Source organism: Cynocephalus volans, chromosome 13, assembly GCF_027409185.1.
Source record: "Cynocephalus volans isolate mCynVol1 chromosome 13, mCynVol1.pri, whole genome shotgun sequence".
In the NCBI taxonomy this organism is placed as follows: Eukaryota; Metazoa; Chordata; class Mammalia; order Dermoptera; family Cynocephalidae; genus Cynocephalus; species Cynocephalus volans.
In genome coordinates this window covers 32,668,631-32,686,156 of record NC_084472.1, presented here as the reverse complement: position 1 = coordinate 32,686,156, position 17,526 = coordinate 32,668,631, and the positions used below count along the sequence as shown (strand labels likewise).

General features: G+C 37.6%; 1 protein-coding gene across 3 annotated transcripts in view; it reads right to left on the bottom strand.

Annotated features, from left to right (window-relative positions):
- The window catches only part of KIAA1328 (KIAA1328 ortholog), a 357,584-nt gene that overhangs the window by 329,168 nt on the left and 10,890 nt on the right, over positions 1 to 17,526 (bottom strand). For all 3 annotated transcript variants that reach the window (XM_063077081.1, XM_063077082.1, XM_063077083.1), the window contains exons 2-4: positions 14,564 to 14,599; positions 13,328 to 13,470; positions 2,904 to 2,998 (exon numbers count right to left, since the gene is read on the bottom strand). In XM_063077081.1, coding sequence (XP_062933151.1) covers positions 2,904 to 2,998; positions 13,328 to 13,470; positions 14,564 to 14,599 — 274 coding nt within the window. The remainder of the gene's footprint in view (positions 1 to 2,903; positions 2,999 to 13,327; positions 13,471 to 14,563; positions 14,600 to 17,526) is intronic.

Below are 17,526 nucleotides of genomic sequence, written 5' to 3'. Positions count from 1 at the left end.
TGGCAGCATCTTATAAAGTTAAATATATGCTTAACATATAACAGTAATTTCTGAAGAAAAATAATTATGTCCATATAAAGTTTTGTACACAAATATAGAAGCGTCATTCATATTAAGGCAAAAACTAGAACTCAAATGTCCATTAACATATGAAAAGATAAACAAATTAAGGTATAGCCACAGGACAGGATACTACTAAAAATGAACTACTCTTAGAGACAACAAGTCAAAAACATCTCAAAAACATTATGCTGTGAAATAAGCCAGATACAAAAGGACAAATATTATATGATTCCACTTATGTAAGGTACCTAGAATATTCAGAGACACAAAGAACAGTGGTTACCAAGAGGGGAAGAGGAAAATGGAAGATATTATTTAGTGAGTACAGAGTTTCAGTTTGAGAAGATGAAAAAGTTCTGGAAATGGATGACAGAGATGGTTGCACAGCACTGTGAACATACTTTGTGCCAATGAACTGAATGCTTAAAAATGGTTATGATGGTAAATTCTATACTGCATATACTCTAACACACACATACACACACACAAACCATTATGCTAAAGGAAAAAAGCCAGACAGTGAAAGAGTACATACTATATGTCTATATACATGGTATGTCAAAACACGTAAAATTAAGCTATAATGATAGAAATCACATTAATGGTTGTCTGGAATCAGGGACAGCGGAGGGAACTGAGTGTAAATGGTATGTATAGAGATAACTTTGTGGAGTAACATAAATGTTGTATATCATGAATAGAATATGTGTATATCTTATATTTGTCAAAACTCATTGAAATACACACTTAAAAAAAGGTACATATTATTGCATACAAATTGCACTTCAATATATTTATAAATAAATAAACATTGATTGATAAGCAAGGAAGTAAGCTCGATAAGTGAATGAAATGCAACACGGTAGAAAATAATTTATAGACTATTCTTTCAAGGAATGTGGCTATGTTGTAGAGTACAAAGAAGGCAGCAGCTGGAGGAAATATATAGTAAAAGGAGTATTTTATTTTTTAAGGTAAAAGAGAAATGAGTGTATGTATTTAATGCCAAGGGGAAAACAGCTATTTAAAACCAAGTTGAAAATTCAGGGGGAAAAGAACATAAAAGCTTTCAATGTTTTGTTGCCAGTGCTTGAGGTATATGGAATTCTGTTCTCTATACCCCACTTCAATGAAACAGTCTTGCAAAAAAAGGTAAAGAAAATGGTATGCCAAGTATGAGTAGAAAAGAGTAGACTGAAATATCCAATAGAGAAAACTCAACAAATTCCAAGAAACCAAGAACACATTATTCCTGTGTATTAATAGTAAAGTAATAATGCAGTATAAGCAAATTTGTAATAATACTGACCTTAGACTAACACACTGACCTTCTACAAAGAAATTACCAATAAACTAAAATCTTGCTATAAAGCAGAGGATTATTAAAACCAAAACAATATGCTCTAATATTTCAGGTATTCTCCAAGCCTGGCAGCTAAAATAAAATGGGCCCGTCAGTGCAATAATGGCAACTCAGGACTTTTAATAAATAGAGTCAAAGTAATGGTAATATTTTTTCAATGCCACTGAACATGTAATAAAGATATCCACAGTCTTCTACGTGGTAAATAGCCTTGTGAGTAGATTATCTTCAAATACTGAGGATAACATATGTCTTCCCAACAAAAGAACACCGTATGAAGTTAATGAAAACTCTACTCTAGAGATTTAGAACAGCCAAAGAATTCTAATGAAAGAGGTTACTACTTATCTCAGGTGGTATATCAAATTCAGCATATACTTTGAATTCTCATACCCTATATTCTGGCCTCCAAAACATCACTTTATTTTTTGTCATTACTGATAACCATGATTTAGTAAGGTAATTTTTAAACTTTAGTCTTTTTATAAGAGCCTCTACAAACATTATTTCAAGGCCTCAACATGAAATAATTTTGAAACACACCTAATATAGTTATCTTTAATTACAAATAAAGAAAAAAGACCTATTATTTCCAAATGTGCAATTCAATGTCAAAAACTAGTACTATTGGGACCGGCCCCATGGCTCACTCGGGAGAGTGCAGCGCTGGTAGCACTGAGGCCGCGGGTTCGGATCCTATACGGGGATGGCTGGTATGCTCACTGGCTGAGTGTGGTGCAGACCACACTGTGCTGAGGGATGCGATCCCCTTACTGGTCAAAAAAAAAAAAAAAACTAGTACTACTGTATCAACTTTTAGGTATGGTCTCTTCCTAAATTTAACTTTTACAATTTACATTAATACATTTCTCTATAGATACCTTGATTTATTAAGAACTTTTTAAGACCCCAAAATTGGACATGTATATTGACAAAAAAATTATACGTGCAAAGTACACGCACCTCAAGTACATCATTAATAAACAGAATAGTAATAGGAACTATGATTCTCCAAATTCAAAATCCCTTATTTGAAAGCATTAGGAGTAGCAAAGCAACAGCAGATACTCTTGCAACAGACTACAATAAGTTGTTGTTTTCTGTTCATCAGCTGAAATAAAACCAAAGGTAACTCTGATTACAACAATATTAACCTACTGCAACAGTAGAGCTAAGTTTAAAATTTTTCTCTTGATAGATGACTGCTGCAAATATTTGCATCAAAAAACTTGGGAAATTAAATAAATAAGAAAATACAAATTGGAGAGTAGTTTGCTTCCAGTATTTTTTTTTTTTTTTTTAGCCTTTTTTGGCAGTTTTCTTTGGTACCACAGGATATCTTTTTTCTAAAAGTCTTTGCTCCCAAAAGATCAATGACATAATGACATAAAAACATATTTGTAATTTTATGTTTTCAAAAAGACCTGTCTCTCTTATGCAAGTACAATAATGCATTTCATATAAGCTTTTGTCTCACCTGGCCAGTTCTTTAATTAAGTTTGCAATGCGTCTTTTGTCTGCAAGACATAAATCCTTCAATGATGCACTCTTTGTTCCCTCCTTGCAGAAATTCTAAAACAAAAAAATCTTTCAGTTAATTTTTTTCTAAAAACAACTTTTAACTCTTTTCAAGAAATCTGTTAAAATAAGCATGGAAAGTAGAATTTCTTAGGTACCTTTTATTTGGTAAAACACTATCTACCTGTTTCATTTAAACTGCTGTAAAATCAAAACAGGCTTAGGAACTTAGTGTCCACCAAGTGACATCATGAAATTTGCACAGAAAAGCATACAGAAAGAACTTAAAGCAGAAGATGTTCCTACTTAAACACTAGGGAATATCAGGGAAATAACTTTCCCTTGGTGAATGTCACAGTAACAAATACGTGATGAAAGATGGAAAACTTTTCTTACACCATATCCCCCAAGCTGCTTTAAGGGACTAAGTAGCAGAGGCACTAGTTACTAAGCATTCAAAATATCCTAAGGTTCATTCCATCTCATTTTCACAACAATGCTATTATTGTAGGTATTATTTCTATTCTACATTAAGGGGACATGTCATGCCCAGGATTATAGCAGTTAAAGAGCAAAATCAGGACTCAAACATAGGTTCCAAAGTCTGTGTTCTTACACACTGTATTAGCCAATCTATTGCACTACAAAAAGTTCTCCCCAGTACTTTAGCATCAAGAGGTGTCTATAAAGCCATGAAACTCAGGGATTCACAAGGGAACTACAGGAAATGTGCAAAAGGAAGGAACTATGATCCTTGGCATTTGTGCAACCTGCAAAGTAAGCTAGTCCAATTACTTCAGGTAACCAAGAATAACCAAAGACCTCTAAAGTGAATCCTGGAAATAGTAATAGCCAAAGGTAGTAAAGGGGGTAGCAAAAGGAAATGGGAAACAGGAGATGGTAAGAAAATAAAAAGAATGTGGTTTTACGTATGCTCAATTTAAGATGCCTGTAAGACATTCATTGTTGAAATGTCTAGGCAGGAAGTTAGAAAGGTAGGTCTGGCTCTCAAGTCAGAAAAAAACAAAGATTTTAAAGTGTCAGCTGTATGGTATTATGAATGTTGTTTAGATTTTTATTATTTTCTTTATACTTTTCCATGCTTTAAGTTTTTCTTTAATAACTATTGTATCATGGGAGCCCCAAATCGGAGAGGGCACTCGTATAGTGTTTGCCTATTCCAAAGAACTCACCAGGATTTCAATAGAGAGAGACACTGGTTTATTAGACTTATGGAAGTCGCTGACGGCAGCCAGCCAGCAAGATATCCACACTGCCACAGGGTACATACAACAGTTATATATCGAACAGATAAAAGTAGGGGTGTAAATCATTTGCAATCTTATGCACAGACCCTCACCCAGCTCACATAACACAGAGCATGCAGGAGATATGGCTGAGTAGATAAGTTAATCTACTCACTACTCTCCTGGTGCCAGAGTGCTTTAGCACCAGCGTACTAATTCATTTACTTAGGGTCCCTGCTTCCCCAGTCTTTCATTTGTCTTAAAGGAGACATGCCTTTCCTTGGGTAACTACCTGGGACAGGGTAGTTTCCCAGGGGAGGACAGGGAACGCTGGTATGCACGGGGAGGGGGAATAGGAATTTACCCTACAACTATGTAACACACTTAAAATTAAGAAAAAATATTAGTTTTTAAAAATCACCTACAAATCCTCAACCAGACACACTGCGCCAGCACCTAGGGGCCCACCCAGGAACTCAAGCCACAGAGCCGGGGACCGGACCCTCCCTCCCACAACCAGGCACACCGTGCCAGGGCCTTGAGGCCCACCCAGGGACCTGGGGACTGGACCCCCCCCCCACAACCAAGCACACCGCCAGTGCCAAGGAGCATGCCAAAAACATCACCTCCATGTGGGTGGCCCACCACAGCCATCACAATAACCATGGCTGCCGTGAAAGCAGCTAGATGCCACAACCACCACACGGATGGTCCACCAGCCACTGGAGTGTACTGACACAAGGAGAGTCACCAGCAGAGATAAACAAAAGAGGAGGATGTCTCGCTCCACAAAGCCCATTCCAGAGTGACAGAAGAAGCATCTGCTCTATGATAATATTGGGGGATCTGATCACACCTCTCAGCATCGGACAAGTCATCTAGGCAAGAAATCAAGAGAGTAACCATTATTCTTTCAGAAGGAGAGAAGAAATCTAGGATAACTAGAGGGGAAAGGGGTGAAATAGGACAAGAGGCATAAAGAATAAGTATGATTTGTAACAATATATATGCTAGTAATATTGATTTGATCAACATATCTCAACGTTGGACCCCACAAATATGTATAAGCAATTTTGATTCAATAAAAATTTTTTTTAAATAAAAATAAAAAAGCAAAAAAAAAGAGAAAAGTCATCTACAAATCCAAGAAATTTAGTCCAAAGATACTTCAAAAAGTCCATGGAAAAATGGAATTCAAAGATAATATGCATCTTTCCATGAACTTTTTGAAGACCTCTCGTATTTGATTTTAATTTTAATTAATTCGATTTTAATTTAATTTACATTAAAGTTGGCATTTGAAAGGACAAGAGGAGAATCAGAAGCATTTAATAGTGTGGGAGAAAAGAGTAAAGAAAAACTTTCAAGAAGACTGTAAGATCAACAGTGTTAATGATTGAAAAAATCAAACAGACTGGGGAAAGAAGGCACTGGATTTGGTAATGGAAGAAGTTGCTGATAAGCCATGAAAGTAGCAGGGACCAGATTTACTCTACTTCCAGAAACAAGCAAAAAACCTGACAAAATATATAAAACAACAGTTTTCATTGGACAACAGGAAATACAGTGCTGTAATGATTCATTGAAAGTGAGGAACCAAACAAGGTGAGCCTTACTATTGTCCAAGCTAACTGCCTGTGGAGAGTTTTCAGAGAGTAAAGTAGGTAAACCCAAACAGAGCCCAACAATCTCTCTAAGTTGAGATGGCAGAGCTTGGAGCTCAGGAAAGCCAAGGTTTCTAGATTCGCAGTGCAGAGTAATGGAGAGAATACAGCTGCATAGAAAGAGAGCTCCAGAGATCTGAAGATTCCCTTCAAGTTGACAACTGAGTACTGATTAATATGTGTGCATGAAGAAACTACCCAAAGCCAGGGAAAGAACCCAAAGTGAACAGAGGGAATAATTTCTGTTGCTAACACAGTGTAAAGAATAGTCCATGTTCCCACCAGCAAGAGTAGAAAACCTTGTAATTTAAGGGGTATCAGGAAGAGTATTCAGAAGGGTATTGCCTATAGTTGGCAATATTGGCTCTATACTAGCTGCTCAGGTGCCACCTTTAAAAGCATAAATTCAGGCTTGGAAAGAATCAAACTACTTCCAAGTAACTGAACACTGTCCCAAAACAAAGCTCAAGATTATTTCTAGGAACATAAAAATATCCAGAACTCAGAACTATAAAATTCATACTATCTGGTAGAATCCAGGAAAAAATAAACAGGTAGGCAAAGAAGCAGGAAAATACAACTTATAATTAGGAGAAAAATTACTCAATCAAAACCTACCCATAAATGACTTGGATGATAGAATTAGCAGATAAGAACATTAAAACAGTTATTATAATTATATTTCATATGTTCAAGAAGCTAAAAGATTGGGCGTGTTAAGTAGAGACATGGAAGATATAAAATTAAAGACCCAAACTGAACTTCTAGAGATAAAAAACTACATCCTTTCATATGAAAAATACATTGGCTGAGATTAGTGGCAGATCAGACATGGCAGAAGATGATGAATAAATTTGAAGACACAGAAATAGCAATACAAACTATCCACCAATAAACAGCGACTGACAAAAAAAATTTTTTTTTTAATTAACAGCGGATCAGAGAGCTGTCAGGTAACTTCAAGTGGCCTAATATTTGTGTAAGTGAGGTCACTGAAAAAGGGGAGAGAAGGAAATACAAAAATATCTGAAGAAATAATGGCTGCAAAATTTCCCAATTTGATGAAAACTATAAGCCCACAAGACTAAAAAGCTCAACAAACCCCAGGAGACATTTAGAATACTATAATCAAATTGCTCAAAACCAATGATAAAGAAAAAATCCTAAAAGCAGCCAGAATTTTTTTTTTGTTACTTTATTCAAAATATTTTGAACATTTACTTACACATATTTGTGGAGTGCAGCATGCTGTTTCAATACATGCATATACTGTAGACAACATAGTTTTGTACCATTAATTTACCACTTTTCCTCCTTTCCTCCCCCTACCCCATCTCTGATAACTATTATTCTACTCTCTACTTCTACGAGAACTGCTTTTTTTTTTTTTTTTAAGATTCCACATGAGCGATACCCTACAGTATTTGTCTTTTTGTGCATGACTTACTTTACTTAACCTGATGGTTTCTAGTTCCATCCATGCTGAGCAGTCAGAATTTAAACACAAACACACACACACACACACACACACTAAAGAGGAATAAAAATAAGAATGACAACAGACTTTTCAAAAACAACTCAAGCCAGGCAACACTGCAGCAACATCATTAAAATACTGAAAGAAAAAAAGCTATAAACTCAGAATTCTCTAACCAATAAAAATAACTTTAAAAAATGAAAGAAAAGGGCCGGCCCGTGGCTCACTTGGGAGAGTGTGGTGCTGACAACACCAAGGCCATGGGTTTGGATCCCTATGTAAGGATGGCTGGTTAGCTCACTTGGGAGAGTGTGGTGCTGACAACACCAAGTCAAGGGTTAAGATCCCCTCACTGGTCATCTTTTAAAAATAAAAAAATTTAAAAAATTTTTAAAAATGAAAGAAAAATAAAGACTTTTCACACATACAAAAGCTGAAAAGCATCATTCCCAGTGTATCTGCACTATAATAATATTAAAGGAAAGCTGTTAGGCAGACAGAAAATACCAAATGGAAATCTGGATGCACACAAAAGAATGAAAATATCAGAAATAGCAACTACGCAGGTAGATCTGAAACACTTTTGGTGCATTTTAAAAATCTCCTTAAAAGGCAATTGAAATAAAAGGCATCCAGATTGGAAAGGAATATGTAACACTATCACTATTAACAGATGACATAATCTTATATATAGGAAATTGTAAGCAATTCCCCAAAATAAAAACTATTAGAAGTAAGCGAGCTTAGCAAGGTTACAGAATACAATATCAATTCATAAAAATAAACTGTATTCTTATACACTAGCAGTGAACAATCAGAAAGTAAAATTTAAAAAACAATTCCATTTATAATTGCATCAAAAAGCATAAAATACTTGCAGAGTCTATATAACTCCTGTGGAAACACAAAGGAACCCAGAATAACAAAACAATCTAGAAAAAGAACAAAGTTGAAGGACTACACTTCCCAATTCCAAAACTACTGCAAAGCTATAGTAATTAAGACAGTGTGGTATTGGCGTAAAAAAATATAAATCAATGAAATAGAATTGAGAGTCCAGAAATAACCTCTTACATTAATGTTCAACAGATTTTTCACTAGGATGCCAAGATAATCTAAAGGGAGAGGACATATTTTCAACAAAACGGTGCTGGGACAACTGGATATCAACATGCAAAAGAATGAAGCTGCGTTACTACCTCACGTCTTATAAAAAAGTTAACTCAAAAATGGAACAAAGAGTTTATGTAAAAGCTAAAGCTATAAAACTCTCAGAAGAAAATATAGTCATAAATCTTTGTGACCTTGGATTAGGTAATGATTTCTTAGATATGACACCAAAGTACAGGAAACAATAGAAAACAACAAATTGAACTTCATCAAAATTTGTGCTTACCAACAAGGACACCGATAAGAAAATGAAAGAACAATGCACAGAATGGGAAAGAATATTAGCAAATTGTATATCTGATAAGGGACTTGTAGATGGAATCTATAAAAACTATTATAACTCAACAATAAAAAAAAAAAAACTCAATTAGAAAGGCTCTGACTAGATATCTGAGGAAGATATATAAAAGGCCAAGGGGCACATAAAAAGGTGCTTGTCATCTTTAGTCATCAGAAAAATGCAAATCAATGTAATACCACTTCACACCCACTAGGATGGCTATCATCAAAGAGATGGACATAAATATTGGCAAAAATGCAGAGAAACCGGAATCCTCATACATTGCTAGTGGGAATGTAAAATGATGTACCCACTTTGGAAAACAGTTTGGCGCCCTGTCAAAAGGTTACATACAATCACCATCTGACCCAGCAATTCTACTTCTAGCTAAGACAATTGAAAACATAGAGCCACCTCCACCCAGAAGCAGGCAAGCAGCAGAGTACACCCAGGGTCCTAGGCAGGAGCCAAGGGCAGCCCTGTCCACTCAGAAGCAGGCAAGCAGCAGAGCATGGCTGGGGTCCTAGGCAGGAGCCAAGGGTACTATCCCTTGCCCAGAAGAGGGCAAGGAGCACACTGAAAATACCACTTCCACGCAGGTGGCCCACAACAGCCGCTGCCACAGTCACAACTGCTGCAAAAGCAGTTCAATGCCACAGCAGTAGCCACAGCTGCCACGCAGGTAGCCTGCCAGACACTTGACTGCACTGACACAAGGAGAGAGTCACCAGTGGAGACCGGAAAAAGAAGAGGACGTCTCTTTCCTCAAAGCCCACTCCAGAGTAACAGAAGAAGCAACTGTTCTACCAGATGACCAGACATCAATGTAGAGATATTAGAAATATGAAAACTCAATAGAATATAACACCACCAAAATAATACAGTAATTCTCAAATACCAGATCCTATAGAGAAGAAAATCCTGAAGTCAGTGAAAAGGAATTCTGAGCAACACTTAAGGAAACTCACTGAGATACGAGAACACACAGACAACAATGAAGCAAGAAAAAAAACAGGATATGAAGGAGGAAATTTACAAGAAGATTAATACCTTAAAAAAAGAATGTAGCAGAACGCATTGAACTGAAAGATTCACTCAACAAAATAAAAACACAACTGAGAACTTAAGCAGCAGGCTAGAACAAGCAGAAGAATTTCTGATCTTGAAGACAGCTTTTTTGAAATAACCTAGGTAGACATAAAAAAGGAAAAAAGAATTTAAAAAAATGAAGAAAATCTAAGAGCGCTAGAACACAACCTTAAGCACACGAACATTCGGATTATGGGTGTTCCAGAAGGGGAGAAGAAAGAAAAAGGCATGGAAAACCTATTCAGTGAAATAATAATGGAAAATTTCCCACCCAGGTATAGGGAGAGACACAGACCTTTAGACCCAGGAGGCTCAAATATCCCAGAACAAATTCAACCCAAAAAGATCCTCTCTGAGGCACATTTTAGTCAAACTGGCAAATGTCAAAGACAAAGAGAGAATCTTTAATGGATCAGGAGAAAAGAATCAAGTCACCTATAAGGGAGCCCCTATCAGACTAACAGCAGATTCCTCAACAGAAACTCTACAGGCCAGAAGAAAATGGGATGATATATTCAAAATACTAAAAGAAAAAAACTTCCAGCCAAGAATACCATGTCCAGCAAGGCCATCCTTCAGAAATGAGGGAGAAATAGTGTATTTTCCAAACAAACAAAAACTGCAGGAGTTCACTACCATATGACCAGCTCTGCAAGAAATCCTCAAGGATGTCCTGCATCAGCAATTCAAAAAACAATAATCACTCATCTTACTAGTTATAGTTCTGTTCAAACCCTGTATTTTTTCATAATTCAGTCTTGGTAGGTGAGGCGTTTCCAAGAATTTATTCATGTTATCTAGATGATCTAATTTGCTGACCAACAATTTTTCACAGCATCTCTTAATAACCCTTTGATTTCTGTAAATTCTATTGTAATGACCCCTCTTTCATTTCTGATTTTACTTGAATCTCCTCTCTTTTTTCTTAGTCCATCTAGGTAAAGGTTTGTCAATTTTGTGGATCATGTCAAAGTACCAACTTTTGGTTTCATTGATTTTCTCTATTTTTCTTCTATTTTCTATTTCTATTATCTGTGCTCTAATTTTTATTATTTACTTCCTTTGCCAGGTCTGGGCTTAGTCTGCTCTTCATTTCCTAGTTTTGTAAGGTGCAAAGGTAACTGTTATTTGAGATCTTTCTTTTTTATTAATATACGCATTTACATTAAATAAATTTCCCTTTTAGGAAAAAAAGGAATATATGATACAGGTAATATTTTAGATATAAATTATTACAATATTTATATACACCATGTATCTATATTATAAATAAGTATCTATATTCATTTTTAAGAAGGGATGAAATTCTGCCCTTTGAGCAACATGGATGAACTTAGAGAAAGTTATGTTAAGTGAAATAAGCTAGGTACAGAAAGAGAAATGCCACATGTCTTCACTCATAAGTGGGAGCTGAAAAAATAAATAAATACACAAAAAAGGAAAAGAAAGAAAGATAGAACATTTACAATAATTCCTTGAACTCTCAAAAGGAGAGAACAGAACTGAGGGCACCAGAGTTGGGAAAGGGGAAGAAGGGAGGGTTAGGGAGAAATTAGTAAAGGGCCACAGAAAAATCTTTACATTGTGTAATAATAAAATAAAATAAAGAAAAATAAAATAAAACAAATGTATTATTTCCCATGGAAGAAAGAAAACATATGTCCACACAAAAACTTGCATATGAATGTTCATGGCAGGATTATTCATAATAACTAAAAAGTGGAACCCAAATGTTCATTAACTGATGAATGGATAAACAAAATGTGTATTCAGCGATAAAAAGGAATGAAGTAATGATACAACACAGATGAACCTTGAAATAATTATGCTAAGTGAAAGAAGCACATGAAGGGCCACATAATATGTGATTCCGTTTATATGAAATGTTCATAATAGGCAAATCTATACAAAGTAGAAGTAGATTAATGGTTGCTAGGGGCTGAGATGAATGGGGAATGTGGAGTGACTGCTAATTGGTATGGGGTTTCTTTCTAAGGTGATAAAAAAATGTTCTAGAATTAGATTGTGGTGATGGATCCACAGCTCTGTGAATATGCAGAATAACAAACAAAGAAACAATGAATTGTACATTTTAAAAGGGTAAATTTTATGATATGTGAATTATATCTCAATTTGAAAAAAAAGACAGTTGACCATTTAAAGCAAAGGTAGTAACATTTTGGGGGTTGTGCATAGAAGTAACATGTATGACAACAATATCACAAAAGTCAGAAGGGAAGAAATGAAGTATATTGTTGAAAGGTCCTTAAACTATAGGTGAAATGGGAAAATATCACTTGAAAATGGGCTGTGATAAGTTAAACAGTATATTAGTATCTCTAAAGAAGCCACTGAAATAACCCAACCAAGAGTTATAGCCAATAAGTCAATAAAACAAAAATATGGACTTAATCCGACAGAAGGTTATTGTTCAATATAAAATAAACAAACCATTATGTGAAAAAAGCATTTTCAATTTTTGATAAGAACTTGCAAATTCAACCAGTCACACCCTAGTGCAAAGTGGATACATTAGGGATACAAGTAACACAGGTAGGAGGACTTTTGAGCCCATGTAAATCTTGTACACTACTAAACATAATCTCCAGTAACAAACTAGATATTGGAAATGTCTTCAAGAACATAAAGCAGGGATTGAAAAACTTTTTACAAAGGGTCTGATAGTAAATGTTTTTGGCTTGGTAGCATACAGTCTTTGTAGCAACTCTGCCATTGTAACATGAAAGCAGCCGTAGAGAATATGTAAAAGAATGAGCATAACTGTGTTCCAAAACTTTATTTACAAAACAGGCAGTGGGAAGACTCAGCACAGGTCACAGTTTCCAAAACGTAACTTAAACTCTGGTTAGGGAGAGAAAATATAAAAAAAGGAAAGTAAAATAAACTAGTCACGTAGGACATGCACCTAAGGAATGCATAGATACTATCACAGAGTTAAAGACGAGTGAGAAATCAATAATTGGGTAATAAAAAGTAAGAATTTTTATATCATTATTTTCCAAGTGAAGCAAATAACAACAACAGTAATAACACAGGCTAACTTTCTTTTAATAAAGTATCTTTCTTATATAAAAGGGTTCATCCATTTAATAACAAATTCATAAGAACAAATATAAAGGATGTTTAATTTTTTAAAAATTCTTGGCTATTTGATTTGCTCATGTCACACAGATGAGAATGTTAGTCTTTTGAGACATATGAAGATAATACATTTTCTTAGTGAAGGCTTAAAGCAAGTCTAGATTTTTTGGAGCAAAACCCTTGAGTAATCTAGATACTTTATATTCATACCCAGCTTCATGAAAAGATCTAGAATCCTCTGTACCTTTTAAGAATGCTTGCAGATCACCTAATATATTTTCAAAGGCTCTTCTACCCTTATTGGTCAGCATTTATAGATGTTGGAGAATAAGAAAAAAATAAGAAATTACTGACCTGTCTATCTACTGAGTCTCCTGCACCTTTTAATGACTCCATGGAGATTGAAGCATCAGTTACCCTGGAAGCCTTAACTTTAACATCAGCTTTGGGACTCATCAACTTCTGTCTTGATCTGATATTTCCTTCTGTAGAAATTCCTAAGGATTTCCATTAAACAAGATTTCAATATCGTATCTTCTCATCCTCTCAAACACTCCCCCCTTCAACCTCTTCCTTGGTATCCTGTACTTTATGGAAACTGATGGGGAAAACTCTTTTACTTTATAAACTTCATTTTAAAGCTCTCTTAACATATAGTGAATCATGAAAAAGTTGTTTTAAAGACATACATTAAAGATTCAACTGAAATATTTTTAAAAGATGCTGTGAACATTCATAAGTCACATTAAAACCAAAAAATTATAACATGTCATACATAACTAAGAGGAAATCAAGGGCCTCTTTTTACATAACTAGGGTACCTTCAATGGTACAACTCATCTAGTAACAATCAATAAACTTTAAAGAGTCTCTTACCTAAATCCTGTATCAAAATATTAAATTTAATAATTTCTTTGAAGTATTAAATTTAGGCTATTATTCATAAAATAGCAAGTAAGAATCTCTTGCCTTCTTAATCCATGAAGTATTATACAAGTGCATTAAAAGCTGACTTACCTAGCTAATCCCCCAAATAAGCCAGTATTTCAAACCTTAATAGGGTTATGCCAAATATTCAGAAACCAAGGCCGGCCCGTGACTCACTTGGGAGAGTGTGGTGCTGATAACACCAAGGCCACGGGTTCGGATCCCTATATAGGATGGCCGGTTAACTCATTTGGGAGAGTGCAGTGCTGACAACACCAAGTCAAGGGTTAAGATCCCCTTACCGGTCAAACTTTAAAAATACATAAATAAACAAATATTCAGAAACCAAATTTTAGGTTGCAATAGACTGTTCTACATCCAGTTTTTTTTTTGTTTTTTTTTTTTTTTAAAGATGACCGGTAAGGGGATCTTAACCCTTGACTTGGTGTTGTCAGCACCACGCTCAGCCAGTGAGCGAACCGGCCATCCGTATATGGGATCCGAACCCGGGGCCTTGGCGCTATCAGCACCGCACTCTACCGAGTGAGCCACGGGCCGGCCCCTACATCCAGTTTTACCTGTAAAGTTGTCCTAATGTTTTATTTTCCCCTTCCACTCAAGGAGCAATGAAAGCTTCCCAAATTTTAACACAGAAAATCATACCTGGAACATATACTACTGATTGTTCTTCATCAGAAACTATGCAGGACATAAAGGAAAATACAATAGGAGATTATCCAATATCCAAATGCTGCTCCTGTTCTGTATGTCTGCTATAATTCATCATCTCTTCTAACCTGGGAATTTATAACTAACTTCTAAAAACAAAAACTAGAAAGCAAAGTAATTGAAGTAAATGTAGCAAAATTAATATTCTTTAAAAGTTCATCTTCATATATTCACAACCACATGTTTTGTAAAAATTTTGGAAGGCCCTTTTGCATGAAACTTTTATCCACTCTTATTCTCAAGTGAAATATCCTGCAATATACATTCTTCTGTTAGTTTCTTTTCCTTTTCTTTTCATTTTGTAAGCAAGGAGTTAAGTGCTCCAGTTTGCTCATTATTGGGGAACTGACAAGTTATTTTAAGCATTAAGAATAAATAATTTCAAGATGGGCTTCAGCTTTGAAGAACAAACACTGAGGGCAAGTCAATCATGCAAACACAAAGACAACATTTATTCTTCTGCAGTGAATTCATGAAATGTCCCAATAAGCCCTACTATTCAAATTGTTATACATTCAAGACAAAAAGAACTATTTTGAATTTCAAAAGGAGAAATTTAGAAAGGCTAAAACCATAATACTGCTACAAAAAGAGAACTAGTATAATAAGAAAGCTTTCTTTCCAGAAACATTATTCAGGAGTTTCAAGATGGCGGCGGCTGCAGCGGCTGGCGCGGAGTAGCTGAGGTGGAAAAGGTGGCCACTGGGCCTCAGGCAGCCGGGAAACTTGTGGACCTTTCTCTGGCCATCTCTTAAGGGAGGACTGCTGCTGCTGGCCGGTCGTGGGGGCTCAACGCCACTTTGCCCCCGGCAGGAGAGGCTGCCTCATTTACAGGCAACAGCTTTGAAGTGTGGAGCAGGAAAAGAACTGATTCTTAGCTGCAAAAGTGAGTCTTGAAACAGGGAACACGGCGCCAGGGCTGCTGTGGATGCAGCCAGGATCCCGGAGGCTGGGGCCGCACTGAAGGCGGCCAGCTGCCCTATCCAGGATTCGAGGTTTCAGGCCGGCATTAAAGAAGACTCCTGGGAGCGCCCGAGCGGCGCCGCGACTGAACAGCCCCAGGCGGCAGCGCCGAGAACACGGAAGGCAACAAACCAGAGACAGCGAGCGCCCGACCTGGCACAGCACTGTGAGTGATCCCTGGCAAAGCTCTGTTCGGGGGGTGGATGCCCACGAGGCTCCCCGCCTGCACCACCAGGCCACTCACTGCCCCGGTGCTGCCTCCATTTTCCCAGGTGCGGGCAGCTCCGCCCTGCTCGGCCATCACTAAGCCCATTTGCTTGGCCTGGCGCGGGGCTTTCCGGACCCTGCGGGCCGACCTCCTCTCCCACTCCCTCCACGGTTCTCTGGCAGGGCTGGGGGTGTGGGGCGTCCCGACCAGTTTTGGGAGGGCTAGGAAGTACGGGCGGGCCGACTGTCACTCCACCACACCCTGGAATCCGGCCCCGGTAAACTTCCTGTTACTGGGAGGCAGATACCATCTCTGCGACCACCAGTTTGGAAAAAAGCCTAACGAATTTCTGGTTGGGAATAGTGTGGTAGGAGAGTTCCCAGGTCTGCGTGAACCTGCCGGAGAGCAGGCTGCAGGCGGGCACTAGACTCGGTTTATACCGGGGGGATACAAAGGTGAACAAGACCCGAGAAAGATCTACACAGTGCTACAAAGGCACCCAGAGAGACTGGTCGTCTGTGCCTAGCAGAAACCTGGTAGACTTCCTGGGCGAGGCGGTGCTGAGCAGGGTCTTGAAGGCCCAGCTGATAGACGAGGGGTGCAGAAGACACGCCCCAACCCAGCACAGTGTGCACAGAGGGGGGAGACGTGCGGCCAGGGAGGCGGAGACTCGACAGAAACCACACACCCGGTGGGGTCGCCACTGCACGATCTAACAGCCTGGGCCAGAGCACACGGAACGGGGAGAAGTCCTGTACAGAAAGTGAAAGCTCAACAGAGATCACACACCCTGTGGTACGTGATCCACCAGCCCAGCAGAGTACAAGCTGACCAGAAAGGTGGATCCCCGGAGAAGCCCAAGACCCGAGGCAACCACACACACAAGACACTAGAGGCCAACTGAGCAGTCACGGCGGGAGCCATACCAAATTGGCAACCACAGCAACATCCTAGTTAGTCATTAGTCTTAAACCGGTGGACTGTGAAACCCCCTGCCACAATGAATAAACACCAAAAAAAAGACACCAGAAATACAAAAAATCAAGAAAGTACACCACCAAAAGTTAATAAATCTCATACTCTAGATCCTATAGAACAAGAAGCCCTTGAAATAACTGACAAGGAATTTCGAGTGATAATTCTAAGGAAACTGAATGAGATACAAGAAAACTCAGCTAGACATCATGATGAAATGAGGAAAAGTATACAGGATCTGAAAGAGGAAATATACAAGGAAATCAATGTCCTGAAAAAAAATGTAGCAGAACTTGCTGAACTGAAGAAGTTATTCAGCGAAATAAAAAACACAACGGAGAGTTTAACCAGCAGGCTTGTCGAAGTTGAAGAGAGAACCTCTGAACTTGAAGATGGGCTGTTTGAAATAACACAAGCAGACAAAAAGAAAGAAAAAAGAATCAAGGACATGGAAGAAAATCTGAGAGAGATATCAGACAACCTCAAGCGCTCAAATATCCGAGTCATGGGTATTCCAGAAGGGGAGGAAAATGGAGATTCCATTGAAAACATATTCAACAAAATAGTGGCAGAAAACTTCCCAGGTATAGGAAAAATCACAGATCTTCAGATCCAGGAAGCTCAACGATCTCCAAACGTATTCAACCCAAAAAGGCCTTCTCCAAGACATGTCATAGTCAAATTGGCAAAACTCAGAGACAAAGAGAGAATCTTAAAAGCTGCAAGAGAGAAGCGTCAAATCACCTATAAG